Raw genomic sequence first — 17,371 nt, 5'->3', positions numbered from 1 at the left:
TCGCGCGTCTTGGCTATATACTTTTGCTGTAATTTGTTTACCTAAATTAAGATTTATTTTTGTTGACTCGTAGGAAAAATATTGTATGCAACGTTGTATAAGTAGGTCAAAAAATGCTCGTGGCGTATTCCTTTACAATGTTCGCCTACGCCTTCGGCTCCGGCTCACATTGTAACTCACGCCACTCGCCTTTTTTGACCCTTCTTATACAACTGTTGCATAAAATACTATTAACTTTGTCTCCGGAGACTTGTAAGTTTATAAACTCTTTTGCTTTCAGATTTAACCGAGGCCTTGAGCACAGCACAATCGCAAGAAATCAGGATCCCATTCGGCGTTGGAGTAGCGGGCGTTGCCGCTCAGACAAAACACCACATCAACATCAAAAATGCATACGCAGATCCCAGGTTTGTGTGAAAAACACAACACACAATGATTAGGAATCAAGGAAAACTGGAAAAACTCACTGTCTCGGGCTCAACTCCAACAACCATGGCGGGATACCTGCCCGCCGCTCTCCAACTGAGCTACCGAGACTTAGACGTTTCTGCTGAATACAAAATTAACTTACATACAATATTCCTGTCGACACCAGTACGACACTGGCCTAGTGGGTAGTGACCCTGCCTATGAAGCCGATGATCCCGGGTTCAAATCCTGGGAAGGGCATTTATTCGTGTGATGAGCACGGATATTTGTTCCTGAGTCATGAGTGTTTTCTATGTATTTAAGTATTTATAAATATTCATATATTATATAATATATATCGTTGTCTAAGTACCCGCAACACAAGCCTTATTGAGCTTACCGTGGGACTTTAGTCAATTTGTGTAATAATGTCCTATAATATTTATTATTTATAATATTTATCAGTGTTCTAACAAGTATGTTTACCGCGAAATTGACGGGCATAGTGACAAGTGATAAAAATGGAACCATGCTGCCACGGCAGGATAGTGGGAGTATTTATATTGAGCAGATGATCAGACAAAACACCATATCACTACAACGAACGCGTATGGGGATTCCAGGGCGGTATGAGCACAGAATAAATAATAGTACTACCCTACAGAAATGACACATCCTACGAAACCGAACTTTGACAGCGATTCAGGGACAAATTATGCTGTCTCTTTCTAATGTATCCCGTTCAGCTATTTAGGGTTGTCAAAATTCAAGTCAGTATCTTATTTGTGGTCGTGCACGCAAAGGGACGTTAAAGGGACATTGCTCAGAGCAATGTTGAGCCGAACGAAGCCGAGAATGCCCGAACGGTTTAGTGTTTCCCCAATGGTATGAGTATGTGCGACAAACATATCACAATCGTAAGAAATCGGGATCCCGTTACAATGTCTTTTGTAGCGCTATAAATCTATCATACCATTCATAAACTTCGGTATGAACAAATATTAAGAATCTATATACTTCTTTGCCTCAGCCTTTTCCCATGTCATTTGGGGTCGGCTCTCCTCGTCATTCTTCGCCAGGCGTATCTGTTCCGGGTCGTCGTCCGTCTGTAAGGGGTCTACCTCTGCCCGATCTTTTGGAGCCGTCAGGACTTGTCAAGTCATGTCATCTTCTGGCCTCCTCATGACATGGCCATACCACTTTAAGCGCGATTCGGAGAGCGATATGTATGGCGGTCCTCGAGCCCAACGGCCTGGTCAGGGATGATGCAAGAGGCCCGACGGAATGACGTTGGTGCCTTGGAGTATGGGACGGCACCTTGTCTGGGATGCTACATGCGTAGATACCCTGGCACCGTCCCATATTCCAGGCACCAAAGTTGACGCTGGTGCGGCCGCATCCTCTGCCGAAAGCCTCAAGCGTCGCAAATATGTCAACCTCGGCAGTAGTTACATATTTGCGGTGTTTGGGGTTGAAACGCTAGGTCCATGGGGGCCTAGCGCGCGCCGCCATTATAAGGAGTTACCAAAGCGCCTTATAGAGGCTTCGGGTAACCAGAGGGCTGGCCTGTATTTGGCCCAGCGGATAAGCATTGCTATCATATAGAGGGGCAATGCAGCCAGCCTTCTGGGCACCTTACCAAGCGGTCTCAACCTGGGACAAGTTTTTTATTTATAAGTTTTTAATTGTGTTTCCACCCATTTGTGTTGAAACTTTGGCAGTGGTGTTTGGTATTTGTACTTAGGTGTTGGGATTTGTAATGTCTTAGCCTGGCTAAACTTTACTACAAAAGCTTTGAAAGCTGAAATACTATTAATTTCCTCAACTCTATTGAAACCTTTGGAAAGTAATACTGAAATTTAGTAAATAAGGGTCTAGGCTAAAAGGGATGAAGTATAAAATAAACAATGTATTAACTGCTAATAAATTTTATTTATTGCATTAAAATTGATTGAATATGATTCAATAATTTATGAACTCTATATCCAATGAAGTCTGATTAGGACCCATTCGGATATACCGCCTTGATTACTAGGGCCAAATACCTAAGTCAGGAAAACAAGACGGAACAAAAACCTGACTGCCCAATTTAACCTGTACACAAACATAACAAAATATGTCACAGATAAAGACAAATTAAAACCTCATTTAAATTAGGTATGGCGTGATCATTTAGTGGTAAATATAGACCAACATCATGATAAATAACAACCCAAGCTCTCTGAGGTGTGAGACATGTTACATGATAAAATAAAATCTGAAATATGTTCCAACAAGCACAAAACATATCCGTTCTTAAAGAAATACGAATATTAAACCATGTCAATAAAATGAAACACTATTTTAAGTGCATTGAACCAATAGGAAATTATAAAATCCTATCAAAATTATTGAATACTATTTACAAGACTACTATAATAAACTCTACCTTCTTCCTATAAAATGCCATTGTGGGAAACATAAGGAGATCAAAATATTCCTACTTTAAGATAAAGAAAATTATGAAACAAGTAGTTGTAGCAAGTTCTATTAATAATATATAAGGTTTACTAATGTGCTCAGATATAAATAAAGATATGTTAGCACTTATGTTGTGAATGACGTATTGATAACGTATTCATAAATGTGTTATAAAGATCGACCGGGTGAAGTCTGGCTTCCCACAACTGTATTACTTTAATTAGTATACTGTAAAATAGCTGGTTGCAGTCAACTATAAGGCAACCTTTTGGATCTCATAAAATTATCATGCATACGCCGCTCTATGGACAACTCCCTAATATGTCAAGCCGCAAATCCCACGTGAAATGTTTCCATAGGTAAGTCACTTGGACCTTGCACCGTCTGCAGTACCTGAGGCATGTAGCCTAATGGAATATCACACGTAAGGTTCAGACTATCAAGTACTGAAACCGGGATAATAGTAAATAAATGACATGAGTGACCAAGAACGAAAATATACAAGACAATGATATAAGCGTTGCCCCTAATATCAAGAGATCAGCCATTTTACTAAATTATCACATGCAACGTCACGCAAAGAGTAAGACTGTTAATTAAATTAAAAGCCAGTTGGATTAAGATTTGATACCTTTTGATCAAATATAAGTAAAGATATATTAGTACTTATGATAACACATTCATAAATACGCCATAAAATTAGGTAGGATCGACGGGGTGTAGTCTGGCTTCACACAACTTTATCACCTTAATATACTGTAAAATAAAATAGCTGGTTGCAGTCAACTATAAGGCAACCTTTTGAATCTCATAAAATTATCATGCATACACCGCTCTATGGACAACTCCCTAATATGTCGAGCCGCAAATCCCACGTGAAATGTTTCCATAGGTAAGTCACTTGGACCTTGCACCGTCTGCAGTACCTGAGGCATGTAGCCTAATGGAATATTACACGTAAAGGTTCAGACTATCAAGTACTGAAACCGGGATAATAGTAAATAAATGACATGAGTGACCAAGAACGAAAATATACAAGACAATGATATAAGCGTTGCCCCTAATATCATGAGATCAGCCATTTTACTAAATTATCATATGCGACATCTCGCAAAGAGTACAACTGTTAATTAAATTAAAAGCCAGTCGGTTTAGGATTTGATACCTTTAGTCATAACTGGGATCAATCAAATGCAACGACAATCCCAAACATAACCAAAAGCCGCATTGTTAAAACAGCCACTTATAAAACCATTGTGACAGGTTTCAACAACTAAAATTGATTAGTAAATATATATAATATCCTCTCAATTGGACATAATCCAAAATGTAATAACCACATTCTAGTCATATGATTTGATTCAATATGACAAATAAATTAGGGCAGGTATAATACATTGGCAAATACAGATCAAACTATATACCAAATTATCAAAATATATACACCCACAATAACATTTCAACATACGTAATATACTTAGGTATGTACCTATAAAACGGAATCATGATCATAAAATAAGTATCAAATAGGCACCAGTTATCTACCTACAAATAAGTAAGCAGTTAGGAATCGTGAATATTATTTAAACCGCTTGTATACTCCTATCATAACTAGACTATGAAATTAAAAACTTTTGTATAATTTATTGAAAGGTTACGTCACCGCTAGGTATTAAGATCTGCTTGATGGGGCTTCGATGCTCTCACATCATGATGAGAAGACAAGGCAAGGCAAGATCAATTCTCGTTCCACGCAAATGGACGGCACACTGGATACAATGTGCAGGAGTGAGATACAGATGCGGCGTAGTGCAGCCAGCCTCTTCATGTAGAAGGTAGGTCTTGCATCTGGGCGCCCGTGGCAGTGGGGTTGATCAGGTACCGACGAGGATGCTCGGAGACACCGAGCCACTCGAAAGCCGCTGATGGAACTAGACTCGCTCCGCAACCGCCGTGAACCGGAAATTGAGACAAAAATAGTGCTTAATATTCTAATCGAATTAAACATTTACGCCCTGCAGAATATATAAAGTTAAGTATCTATATGAACAATGATAACTAGGCATTCAAAGGAAGAATCATTTCAATTATGATAATCAAACTATAATAGTGGAAGTCAAAGGATCTAAACTTAGTGACGTACAGAATACCTATAACAGTAGCCACAGTAATTAAGCTACTGTAAGAAGTCATTGAATAAAACCTATAATGTATTGCGACATAATATTACGTCATTAGCCATTTGTATAACATTCTAAATAAATAAGTATTTTGTAAAACTCATTCACCAAACAATTATATCAATCTAGTTCATGAACTTGGTTGCTAATTAAACAACCGTGGCCGTATACCTATATACGCGCGCACAAATAATTACACAACCAATTATTTTTGTAGTATTGTAAAAGGTGAATTATGTAACTGCGTATTACATCATAATAATACACTCAACCTATCAACCTACATTTTCAATCAAAGTGCTGTAATTCACTAACACTGAAACATGAAAGTATGCGATATATAGATATGTCAGGTCAAGATTGAGATAACATATAAATCTGAACCAACGCACCGTGTCTACTAGCTTGCACCGGAGTGAATCTTCGACTTCGCCCACATCTGCGAGGTCCGCATCTCGATTTGAAGCGTTGAAGCTCTCGAAGGCAGAACACCCCAGGAATTGATGTCGAGACACGAAGCAGGCGCCCTTAGGATCCGCTGACAGGACTCGATATTCCTCGTACATGAACCGAGAATTCAGAAATAAATAATGTTAAATACATGTTAAAACATTTCATGAATTAAATTACCTACACCGTTCGTTGACTTTACGTGTTATACTATATATGGTAATAATGACTGATATTGACGGCTAAACCTACATAAAACGATAAAGAAATGACCGCCGAGTGTAACCCAACTAAAGTTATTTATCAACCTAATTGAACACATCTACTTATGCCATCTATATCTAAATCGAGTCACATTCCACCCTTGCCATTGAATTAAAACATGGAAAATACATACGTTCCACTTCTTTTCGTAAACGGTTAATCCACAATAATAAACGCGCTCGTTTACTACTAAACACACATTCAATTATTAACTAATGATTTCACAACTCAAATCAAGTACTTATCGTAATTGAATGCATCTACCTACCCTATAATCATATCACACACGAACGCTGATTTACCTATCCTCAAAATTGATTATATTTAATAAGCATATACACGATTTAGGAATTCACTGAACAAATGAAATTAAATATCTCAATCCATTTTGACGTCGTAGTTAAAATAACACTCTCGTACAAGAATCCGACTTACATTCACAGAGCACAAGAATTGTCATCTCGTTCCACAATGAAGGGTACCCAACGCGATGTATTCAACCTACCCGCTATTCATATATAGAAATAATGATTTTATTTATAGGCAACTCATCGGTGTCAACCAAACCTACAATCCTACTGATATTAAGCAAACATTGGAGCCTATGAATGAACGAAATATGTATTTTAGGTTTCCTCAAGATATAAAATGATATGCAAATAATTAAGTAGGTATATGAAATTACCGCACCGTAACACGTAGTTGTTTGGCAGCTGACCCATGATGGTTTTGTGTTTTTCAACACGCCCATGGTCCGGGTGAAGCTCCTACAGCGTCCCGCCCATGTTGGCCGTATCCACACGCTAAGCTTCCAACGAAGGTGGCAGCTTATACACGGTTTTCTTATGATTTGCCACTCACAGTGACAATTTAAGAACCTTTAAGACCCGATGCTCGTGAAATGTAGCCCTTTCGGCAGCTGCCCGTGGTAGGCTCACGCAGTTCTTCACAACCATGGTTCAAGTCAATACGACCCGCGCGTCGTTCATTGCAGTCGCTGTTCTTTTTCATATCTCCTGAAGATGGCCGCTAATAGACGTATCTGCAAACAAGTTTAGACACATTGTTTTCTTACAACCTAACACTCACAGGATTCCTTCTTGTCTCGACGCTCTGCTGAAGGCAAAAGATCACGAATCCACTTTGCAGTTCCTTAAATAACCTCGTTCCCCCATGAGAACCCCTCAACCGCCATGTTAATCCTACTCCTAAGCCCAACCAGAATGCAGAGTTTTGATTGGATAATATTTACTATCCTCGTATATGATTGGTCACTTTTATTCCCGCGTATTTAGATTGATCTGCCTTACAACAGATGGCATCTCTAAAGATAACATAAATAAATTAAAAGCTTACGAAGTAGTTTATTGTGTTTAATCGATTATTCAATAAACATTACTTAAGAATTTATATTGAAAAATATATTATAAACAAATATTGTACTATGCAATATTATCATGACTAAACTACCTGCTAGTTCAGTCATTCACCGCCAGATGTCACCGGATGCCACTGTCACATTACAAGTGCGAATATTATGCGCGAAATTCACTCCAAACAAATTCAATAATTTCTAAGAGAGTAAATAAATAAATGTAGATGTCAGTCTGTTACAGATTGTTGCAAATAAAAAGTTCAGACGCGGTAACAATAATAAATCTATATTAACACAACTCAATACTAAACTAACACTAATTACAATAATAAGTAGGGATCGATATATAATCGAGCTCGACCGTTAAAGATAGGTACCAAGAGAACGCGAGGGAGCGATACGATATCAAGCTCAACCTGTGATAATAGGTACGAGACAACTTGTCGAGTTGACGTCTGACTACCAACTATCTTTTACTCCCGCGATCCCGATGATTATAAACTTGCATCAGGTACGCAATAGGAATAGCGGTACAGAACCTATAACGGTTTCGCACATGGCGAATCCTAACGTTTCCCACGAATTACTCCGCTGGCTACAAATTAGTTTATGATTTAAAGTTAACAATATTCGGAAACTGACAAAGAAATAAAACAAAGAGAGATTAACACAAAGGCAAGTACCGACAAAGGGAAGGAAACAGATAACTTATATTACAATGTTTTTACAAGCTCATCCCTATAACGGTCATAATAATAAACAGTTACGTATGCTATTAACTAAAATGCACATTGCGCATAACGGGAAAAGCTAAATTAATACATTATTTATTTAATATCATCTAAAGCTTGGGCGAATGTAGGACGCAAAATAAAACAAATATTAAGAATATCATAACGAATTTCCAGGTTCAACAGTGAGATCGACGCCCGCACCGGATACAAGACAGAGCTCATTCTTTGTATGCCCATCTGCAACTATGAAGGAGGAGTTGTTGGCGTCGCTCAAATCATTAACAAAACTGATGGTAAGTGTGAGTTTAAAAAGCTCTAAACGCTGCACGCCATATTTTGATATAGCTCGAAAAACACGATATTACCTTAAAGAATATTGACGACGTGACGAAAACCTAAGTTCCACCTCAATTATCCACCTCAATTGTTGTTTACTCTGAGAGTACGTCTGAATGTCTGTCAAGATAGACCAGTTTGACAGCACTGGCTCCCCTCGAATGCGGTTGACCCAGTTCCTGTAACCATTCGTGGTATTTTGAAGAAACTTATCGGGTCAAGTTATATGATGTTCCCCTACATGCCTGAGGCGCATGGTACGTGGATATCAGTACTTATCCCCTTGCACGGTTACCTACTTACGATACGTTTTTTACCATGGGCAAACTTGTTGACTGCCAATTCATAAACCTTATTGCTGAGATGCTGAGGCATAATTCCACCGATTGACAGTGAAGAGTGATGCTATAGCAAACTACTACCACTACCAAAAATTCTCTATAAAAAAGTTAGCGAAATAATTGTGGCTCTCCTACTCATACATAAGTTTGACAGCCTGTGTAATGATTCACACTGCTCGTATTCAACTAACATCTGGCACTCTGAGTTCAGGGGGCCTAGCGAAGATTCTAATTGTTGGTAGAAATCGCCAATCAAACCTTATAATGATTGGAAACGTGACTTTTCGTAGCATGTGTAATCACGATACATTTTTTTTTCGTTTGGCATTTGTCAATCATCAACATTCATTGTCATCTTGGCCAGGCCCCCAGGAATGTAAGGACACGAATGTTCCTGTGAAAAATAATTTTCATAAGACGCCTACAGGTTGCAAATAACGCTCGGGAAACTTGAGTCGGCTTAAAGAAGATTAGGACGCCGCGAGTTGCGTTGTTATAAAAAAGGCACGAATGTTTTCATAAATTCTTGGGTCAAACCTTTTTTTGTTGCTGTTCTTTTAAGGTCAGATTTATGTAAATGTTGTATATGAGGTCATTTGGAGCATGACCTACACGTGGCTATGAGTTAGAGGCCTTCCACTGTGAATGCATTTTTCCCAGAAATCATAAGAAAAAGTGCGGTGTCGGTGAAATTATGCCATATTTGTAGTTTAAAATAGGCTCACTTGCCCCTTGGATTTACAGTCAGTGAAGCTATTACACACATCTACAAGTGTATACACATTTGTATGGGTACTACTAGGTGCTAAGCTAATAGTTTTGTTAACTTTACTAGTCCCGACTGATATTAAATTAAATATTCCAGGCTCCAAAGAATTTTCCCCTCGCGACGTGGAAGTCTTCCGCCGCTACCTCACCTTCTGTGGCATTGGCATCCAGAACGCCCAGCTCTTCGAGTCCTCGGTCCTCGAGTACAAGAGGAACCAGATACTCCTGGCCCTGGCTAGGAGCATATTTGAGGAGCAGAGCAACTTGGAGTGCCTAGTCACAAAGATTATGACTGAAGCGAGGGATTTGCTGAAGTGTGATCGGTGCGCTGTCTTCATTTTGGATACGGATCATTGTGAATCTGTGAGTGTTTTGGTCATTTGATTTTATATTAGAATCTGTTAGGAGGCCCTAGTAAAAGCTAAAAGATCGAATTATTGATCTGATTGAAAATTCCAAACTGATTTTTTTTTGACCTGTAATGTTTGTGTGCGTTTATAAAATAACTGAATATGAATAATCTGGTCAAGATCACAGGGAACCGTTGGATGAGGGCAGAACAAGACCAAGAGAGTAGAAAAAGATTGAAAGTAATAACTTGCAATAACGAATTTTCTGTAATCCGAGATCTAAGATAAAGCCTGCTCAAGAGTTTTTCATTCTATACTTTTCTAACTACCAAGTTGCAGTCATTCCAAAAAAAAACATTAAAAGCAGTTCAGTTCAGTTCAAATATACTTCATTCATGTAGGCCTAAGCCAATAACAAATGTCAAATGTTGTAGCAAATGTCTATTTTATTTTCAGAGTCACTTGGAGCGTATAGTTCAAAGGCCTGGCGGCGAGCGCTCCACGACCCTCGCACTCCCGCCACCAGCGCCCACCAGGTTCCACACACTCTTCGAACTTGGAGCTAAGCAGTCCAGAACCACATTAACACCAAGACACGACTACCAGTCTACATTAGCCTGCATTGCTTTAGCCGTAAGAAGAACTTGATGTACACCTCTTCTAAAGTACTCTTTTATGATACTATTACCCACTTTGCTTTGGAAGTGCGTCATAGGGAGTTGTGTATGTGAGTGTGTGTATGTGTCTGTGTGTTTGCGTGCGTGCGTGCATGCGTGCCTGCGTGTGTGTGTCTTAGAAGTAGATTCATTACTTAGTTTTAAAACGAATACGGGACTTAATCGCGTAAACTTACGTTTATTATATGGCCTGACGAGCGTAACGTCACGTTCGAAACGTCAGGCCATATAATAAACGTAAGTTTACGCGATTAAGTCCCGTATTCGTTTTAAAACTATGAACGAAAATCGTGTTGGTTTAAATCAATAGATTCATTACTTATTTAAATTAATCCTTCTATCTGAATAAGCATGGGTACATTTCTACAAAAACCTTCACAAGAAGTCTTTCTAGGGCCCTGATATTTACCAATTGGTATAATATAGAGATGTAAACCAAATGTTACAGTATTCAAATTCCCGCAGGTGGCTCAATCCAATAAAGCCTTAAATATCTCCGAGGTGTCAGACTGGAGGAAAGAGCACGGTATCGAGTTACAAGACCCAGAGAATGACGACGCGAAGGATGTCAGGACGATGCTCTGCATGCCCATCGTTAACGCTAATAAAGACGTTATTGGTGTGGCACAACTTATCAATAAGGTATATGAAGTTTTAGTTGATATTATAAGTTGATAAAACTAATCTAACTCTAAACATCTCCGAGACTGGAGGAAAGAGCATGGCATAGAGTTACAAGTCCGAGCAAATGCTGACGCCAAAGATGTCAGGGCGATGCTCTGCATGGCAATTGTGAATGCCAATAAAGATAATATTGGCGCGGCACAACTTATCAATAAAGTATGTGAAGTTGTATCAAATGTCACAAGTGGATCTAGCCGATCCAACTCTAAACATCTGCGTGACCGAAGGAAAGCACGAGTTACAAGACACAGCGGATGACGACTTCAAAGACATCAGGGCGATGCTCTGCATGTCCATTGTGAATGTCAATCAAGATGTTATTGGAGTACAGCACAGCTTATCAATAAGGAATGTTTTGTAAGGTTTTCAACAAACACGGATGACAAAAACATGTTGACAAGACAATATATAACATTTAGCGTAAAATGCCATAAAAAGGTCACAACTCAGAATGTAGCTGGCAAAGCCAGCGCTGTTCTTCCGTTAAGGATAAGATATTCCCTTGATTGCGCTATGATCTTAACATGATAACAATGAGATGGAATTGGAAACTATACATTAAAATATAAATTTCCAATTTGATCTAGTCTTCTTCAAGAAATCGGGGAACTTAGAAAAGATACCCTTACAAAATGATAAGGTCCTCCTTAAGTTGGTTACTTTCTTTTTAAATTCACTTTTAATTTGTATGTTTCAGGAAAACGGTTGTCAATTCACCGACGGCGATATATCGATATTCGAGGCATTCGCCATCTTTTGCGGTCTAGGCATCCACAACACGCAGATGTATGAGAACGCTTGCAAGCTGATGGCTAAACAAAAGGTATGCTACTTATTGGGTGTTGAGACCTCAAAAATTCCACTGCACTGAAAAAATAGATAGCCGAACTGGTTTTGTAACTTTACTAAATAACTAAACTACGGTTATAAGAAAATAAACTTTGCATAAATTTACAAACTTATTTTGTAGTGTATACCCAGTACCTGAACACTGATAGCCAAACACGGTTTTGTAACATATAACACATAGTTCGCAAGTCCCAATTTTTGTGTAAACAGTAACCAAAATTTTGTTACAGTTATGCAAACATTTCTTTCAGTGTGTTTTGTCCTATTGTTTGCCGTTGTTTTACCAGTCTAGCGTGAGTCCGCGCGCGGCAACAGCCTTGACTGCATTATGACTAGGTTCACGATAACGCGCCATACACACTAGGCGTAGACAACGTTTGCACGACGGATCTGAAATGTATGGGAAAATCCGGGTATCCGGATCCCCATCCAGATTCCATACATTTCGAATCCGGATTCCATACCTTAGACGTAGCGTTCAAAGGGTTAAGGACCAAGACCATGAAACTTTTAAAAACAGAAGTATATTTCGGTTCATTTAGTCAGTCTTGAAAACCTTCTTATTGTCAGTAAGCGTCACATAGATAGCATTACAACTCCCGGCGTCTGAAAAAACAGCGATTTTTGGCGGTACGCAACAATTTAAAGACCCGGTGAAGTCATACACAGTAGACGCTCGCTAATCTGGCACGCCCAGGAAGACTTACCCTAGACCGGGCCGCAAATAGGACTTTTGGGTGTATTCCCATCTGTGTCCAGCGGGGACACAGATGGGAATACACCCAGCGCTACATACAAATCATATCCATTTGTGCCATCCTCTTGTATGGAGATGGTCACTTAGGGCGGGCACAGATACAGGAATACACTGACTTTTGTATTTACTGATTTTACCGGTTTGCAGATTACTGTACTGCAGGGTACTATACAATTTTGTGACCGGTTATTACATAGATTAACCAGTATTGTGCTACCTGTTTATTAATAACAATAATGATGTTCCAGGTTGCGCTAGAATGTCTATCATACCACGCTACAGCCTCAGCAGAAGACACCAACAAGCTGTGCCAGGATATCATCCCCACTGCCGAAACCTACAATCTTTACAGCTTTCAGTTCCATGGTGAGAATTTCACTTGACTTACAATTTTTTGTTCCCGCGATGTCCGTTCAGGCTCCTACTTAGTCCAACAAATATCGTTTGTCATCCAGCGCGGCCATGCCCAAAGTAGTGTTGAGTTGCTCACTCGTGAGGCACTTCATTTGTACCACTCATTTAGTTAAATTGTCGCAGAACTTCACACCGCATAAATGTCATACATCACTCCTCAATTAATTTTACTCATTTACTCGCGCGCATCACACACAGCTCTTACCACTCAAACCATTCAAACACTTCAAATTTGAAAAAAAACTCTCAGCCTTTCAAACTCACTCGCGTTCCTCACAACTCGCAAGAGAGTCGCGAGGCGCTCGGTGCTCGCCGACATTCAAATGAAGAAATGAGTCATTGACGTCATCGCATTCATCGCTCACACTATCAACTGCCCAACTACAAACCTTATTGCAAGGACAAAAGGTCCACCGAGAAATGCGTTGTGTTTGTACCTCGCCTTCGCCTCACTGTGACATCCCTCAAAAATCCTTTCAAAATGAAACAATGAATTAGATTTACCGAAAGAGGGAGTGAGACAGACACGCGCCGTGCTTCAATAACACCTCATCGAAAATACGTTAAAAATGAAACACGAAAGAAAACAAGCGTAAGCGTCCGCAAGCTTACATACATATTACGCCATTTTGATCCTAGCATTGCTAAGTTACTTGTCAAAAGCGAAAAATCTAAGTCATCAAAGAACCTACCGAAGAAAGTTTTTTCTCTCTGTCGCACTTGTAATTTCATACGTAAGTGCGACAGCAAAGCAAAACTTCGTGGTTCGCGGTAGGCCTCCATATTTGTTAGCTATTATTGTACTAACGCGCATACCAGTATAACCTGACCTCAAGGTTCATATTGCTGGTGTCATGTATAATCTGAATCAATTAGACTGGACAGTGAAATGGTTACTTGATAAGCGATTGAAATTCCAACCAAGTCTCACTGGGCATTTACGAAGCTAGCTTAAAACAGTTATCGTTTAAGAGACCAAAATATTATTTAAATTATTGAAATATATATAGTGGCGTACACAAAATATGATATTTTACATTAGTTTATTAATAAAAAAGTAAATATAATTTGTATAGGTGAAATAAACATGTACATTTTAACGATTTGAATTTGTAATACTTTTTGTTAACGTGCTTCGTATAGTATTTCGATCATTTATGATTTTGACATATTTATAGTACGAGAAACTCGAAAAAGTTGTTCGTAATCTTTAGTTGTGTTTTATAAATAGTGATCAGTGACCATTCTTATAATTATTCCAAAATAACAATATAGTAACATTGTTTTCGCGATAAAATATACCTGTGGGTCTTTCTTTGTGTCTTTTGCATACAAAAATCAAGTGTATATTACACGCCGGTGGCATTACCGCGCGAACGTTATTGAGGCTTTCGTTTGTTATCATATTACAATGCTATTATTACTGATAAATTATGAGGTGGTAAGTTAGTAATTTCTATATAATAATAATGGTACAAAAAATATTGGATTTGTTCTCCTTAGTTTGTTAATTGTTTGTTTGGTAGTTTATGGTTAGTATTTATTTCAATATATGAATGTTAAACTTAAAATTATATCAAGTAGCAAGGATTGATACTGAACAATCTAACAATAAAAATAATAAACTGCTAAATTAGAACAAGTTTCATAAAAGCATCAAATTAAGTTGCAATAGGATGTATGTACTTTAACTCCTTAGTTTGATTCTTAAATGTATGTCTTCTGTTGTTAAAGTTCTGTTTTAAACCTCCAGAATTGCACTCCAAGTAAATATTTAAAAGGAAGTTTAGCAATGCCTAAATATGTATTTACATTAAATATGGTTTGCTGCCGTTGGAGTTGATGGAATAGTCGATGCTGCAAAAGTGCTAGTACCTCTCCTCATTTGAAGTAAGACATTGTAACACCTCATTTTAGAGAATGAGGTACTCATACAAACTCATTTTAAATTGATGTCCTACCCATCACTAGCCCAAAGTATCTTGGGCACGTTTGGGCTGGGTGGGCGATAGTATAAGTAAGGTAGTATATTAGTAATGTGCTTATTTTTTCACCACACTAGTTGGTAAAGGCACTTCTGATCGTTCAAAAACTCATGAGAAAGTTGTATTTTATTCTCATGTGGAGGAAGTAATCTGATGCAAATGTTCAGTGTTTTCCTTATGTTAGCTGGCAGAATTGACTTTTATATGATGACGTTCATTTAGATTTCATTTGGTTTGATTTTATTTGATATCTTACAAGTAATATTGTCTTCGCGTTAGTGTAGTGAAAAATTTTATGTTTCACACGGGCGCAAAATTTCTTTAACCCTCGTGCCTTGAAACCCTCGCAACCCTCAAGATTCTATTTATAGAATCCCTCGCTACGCTCGTGGTTCAATTTTGGAATATTTCGCTCTCTCAGGTATCAATATTAGCACGAGTGGATAAACAACAACATTGCCACCTTGTTATACAAATAACTATAGAGTTAGTTTTATGTGCATACGTTTTTGTTTTAGATTTTAAGTTTTGACATGTATTTTTAGTCTAATGATTATTGTGCCTACTTGTTAAATAAAGGGTTAATTTATAATAATTTTAAATAAAGAAAAAAAACGTCTTGGGCGAGAATGGAACTCGTGTCTCTGAGACATCGGCTCAATGTTCTACCAACTGACTCACTGAAGCTTATGGTGACCTATGGAACCCGATTATAGCGAATACTTACATTTTACTAGGTTATCACAGTGATGCGGATGCCCTCTTCGATCTGGTGTGTTAGAGAGACAGCACTATGTACGTATATGGCGATGTCTCACTCGCACACCGGGGCGGCGGGTAGATCCCCATTCAATGTGAAACATGTGTTTTAACGTCGCCTTTTTCTATTTTCAGACTTCGACCTATCTGACGAAGACACGTGCAGAGCGACGCTCAGAATGTTCCTCCAGTGCAACCTGGTCGAGAAGTTCCACATACCTTATGACGTAAGCAGAATAAATTATTATATGTGGATTCTTCCAAACCATCACGGCCCGGCCCGGCGGCAACCATAGATGGGAACGAAAGGTCCGATCGCTCTGTCTCACTCCAACCTATGGTTGGCGCCGCCGGTCCTGTAATGTCGTTTCCAGGACGTCAGGGTGTTTCTAAGCCTAGCAACACATAGTTGAAGCTGTTAAGATACCTATCAGCAAGTTCAACCTTTACGAATTACTTTTGACTGTCAAAGATAAAGTTGAATACTAATGTTTCTTGCCTGCAGGTCTTATGTCGTTGGATACTAAGTGTCAAGAAGAACTATAGACCAGTAAAGTACCACAACTGGCGACACGCCCTAAACGTAGCACAAACCATGTTCGCGATGCTGAAGACCGGCAAAATGGAGCGATTCATGTCGGACCTAGAAATTCTAGGTTTACTAGTTGCTTGCCTATGCCATGACCTGGATCATAGAGGGACGAATAACGCGTTTCAAACGAAGACCGAAAGTCCTCTTGCGATTTTATATTCGACATCGACTATGGAGCATCACCACTTCGATCAGTGCGTCATGATTTTGAATAGTGAAAGCAATAATATATTTCAGGTAAGTTTTCTTTCTGCTCGCTTGCCGCGGTTAAACTTTCAACCTAAAGAAGATAAACTAGCCTTGATAAATTTTATTTCACTAGCAAAGATGGAAACCGGTTAATTAACAAACCGGTATATAAACCGGTTTTTATAATTTATTGAGTCTTAACAAACAAATGCTTTCAAGAAGCTAAACTAGTCTTGATAAATTTTATGTCACTAGCAAAGGTGGAAACCGATAAATTCACAAACCGGTACAAAAAACGGTTTTTTATAATTTATTGAGTCTTAACAAACAAATGCCGAACAATATCAATTAGTCAATTCTCCTGTTTACGTAAAAGTCAGTGACAATCAAGCATACGGCCCGCCTGATGGAAAGCGGTTACCGCAGCTGGAGGAAGTCTACGACACAGAGTTGTCACGTGTGCTTTTAAGCTTTTAAAAGCCTGTAAATATTCTTTTTAGAAAACCTAATAATGCGCCTTAAGACAACCTCTGGGAGATAGAGTTGAGTTTTAAAAACTACAATCTGTATTTAAAATATTAATATTTAAATTTCAGGCTCTCTCCCCTTGCGATTACAAGGACGTAATGCGGGTGGTAGAAACAGCCATACTTTCAACAGACCTGGCGATGTATTTCAAGAAGAAGTCCAAGTTCCTAGAGCTGGTCGACAACGGGGAGTTCGACTGGCAGAGTCAGGAGAAAAAAGAGTGTAAGTTTTAAAACGAATACGGGACTTAATCGCGTAAACTTACGTTTAT

The 17,371-nt window shown here is 38.7% G+C and overlaps 1 protein-coding gene across 8 annotated transcripts in view; it reads left to right on the top strand.

The window, feature by feature from the left end:
• Positions 1–17,371, top strand: part of LOC133529761 (cGMP-specific 3',5'-cyclic phosphodiesterase-like) — a 209,006-nt gene that overhangs the window by 179,958 nt on the left and 11,677 nt on the right. For all 8 annotated transcript variants that reach the window (XR_009801207.1, XR_009801204.1, XR_009801205.1 and 5 more), the window contains 10 exons: positions 281–407; positions 8,046–8,164; positions 9,414–9,679; positions 10,123–10,299; positions 10,809–10,985; positions 11,725–11,850; positions 12,882–12,999; positions 15,927–16,018; positions 16,297–16,620; positions 17,169–17,322. Coding sequence is in view for 2 of the 8 variants with exons in the window: in XM_061867562.1 (XP_061723546.1) it covers positions 281–407; positions 8,046–8,164; positions 9,414–9,679; positions 10,123–10,299; positions 10,809–10,985; positions 11,725–11,850; positions 12,882–12,999; positions 15,927–16,018; positions 16,297–16,620; positions 17,169–17,322 (1,680 nt within the window). In the remaining 6 variants the exon portion in view is untranslated. The remainder of the gene's footprint in view (positions 1–280; positions 408–8,045; positions 8,165–9,413; positions 9,680–10,122; positions 10,300–10,808; positions 10,986–11,724; positions 11,851–12,881; positions 13,000–15,926; positions 16,019–16,296; positions 16,621–17,168; positions 17,323–17,371) is intronic.

This window comes from Cydia pomonella, chromosome 21, assembly GCF_033807575.1.
Source record: "Cydia pomonella isolate Wapato2018A chromosome 21, ilCydPomo1, whole genome shotgun sequence".
Classification (NCBI taxonomy): domain Eukaryota; kingdom Metazoa; phylum Arthropoda; class Insecta; order Lepidoptera; family Tortricidae; genus Cydia; species Cydia pomonella.
Note: the sequence above shows the minus strand (reverse complement) of the source record. Positions and strands in the feature narration are given on the sequence as shown.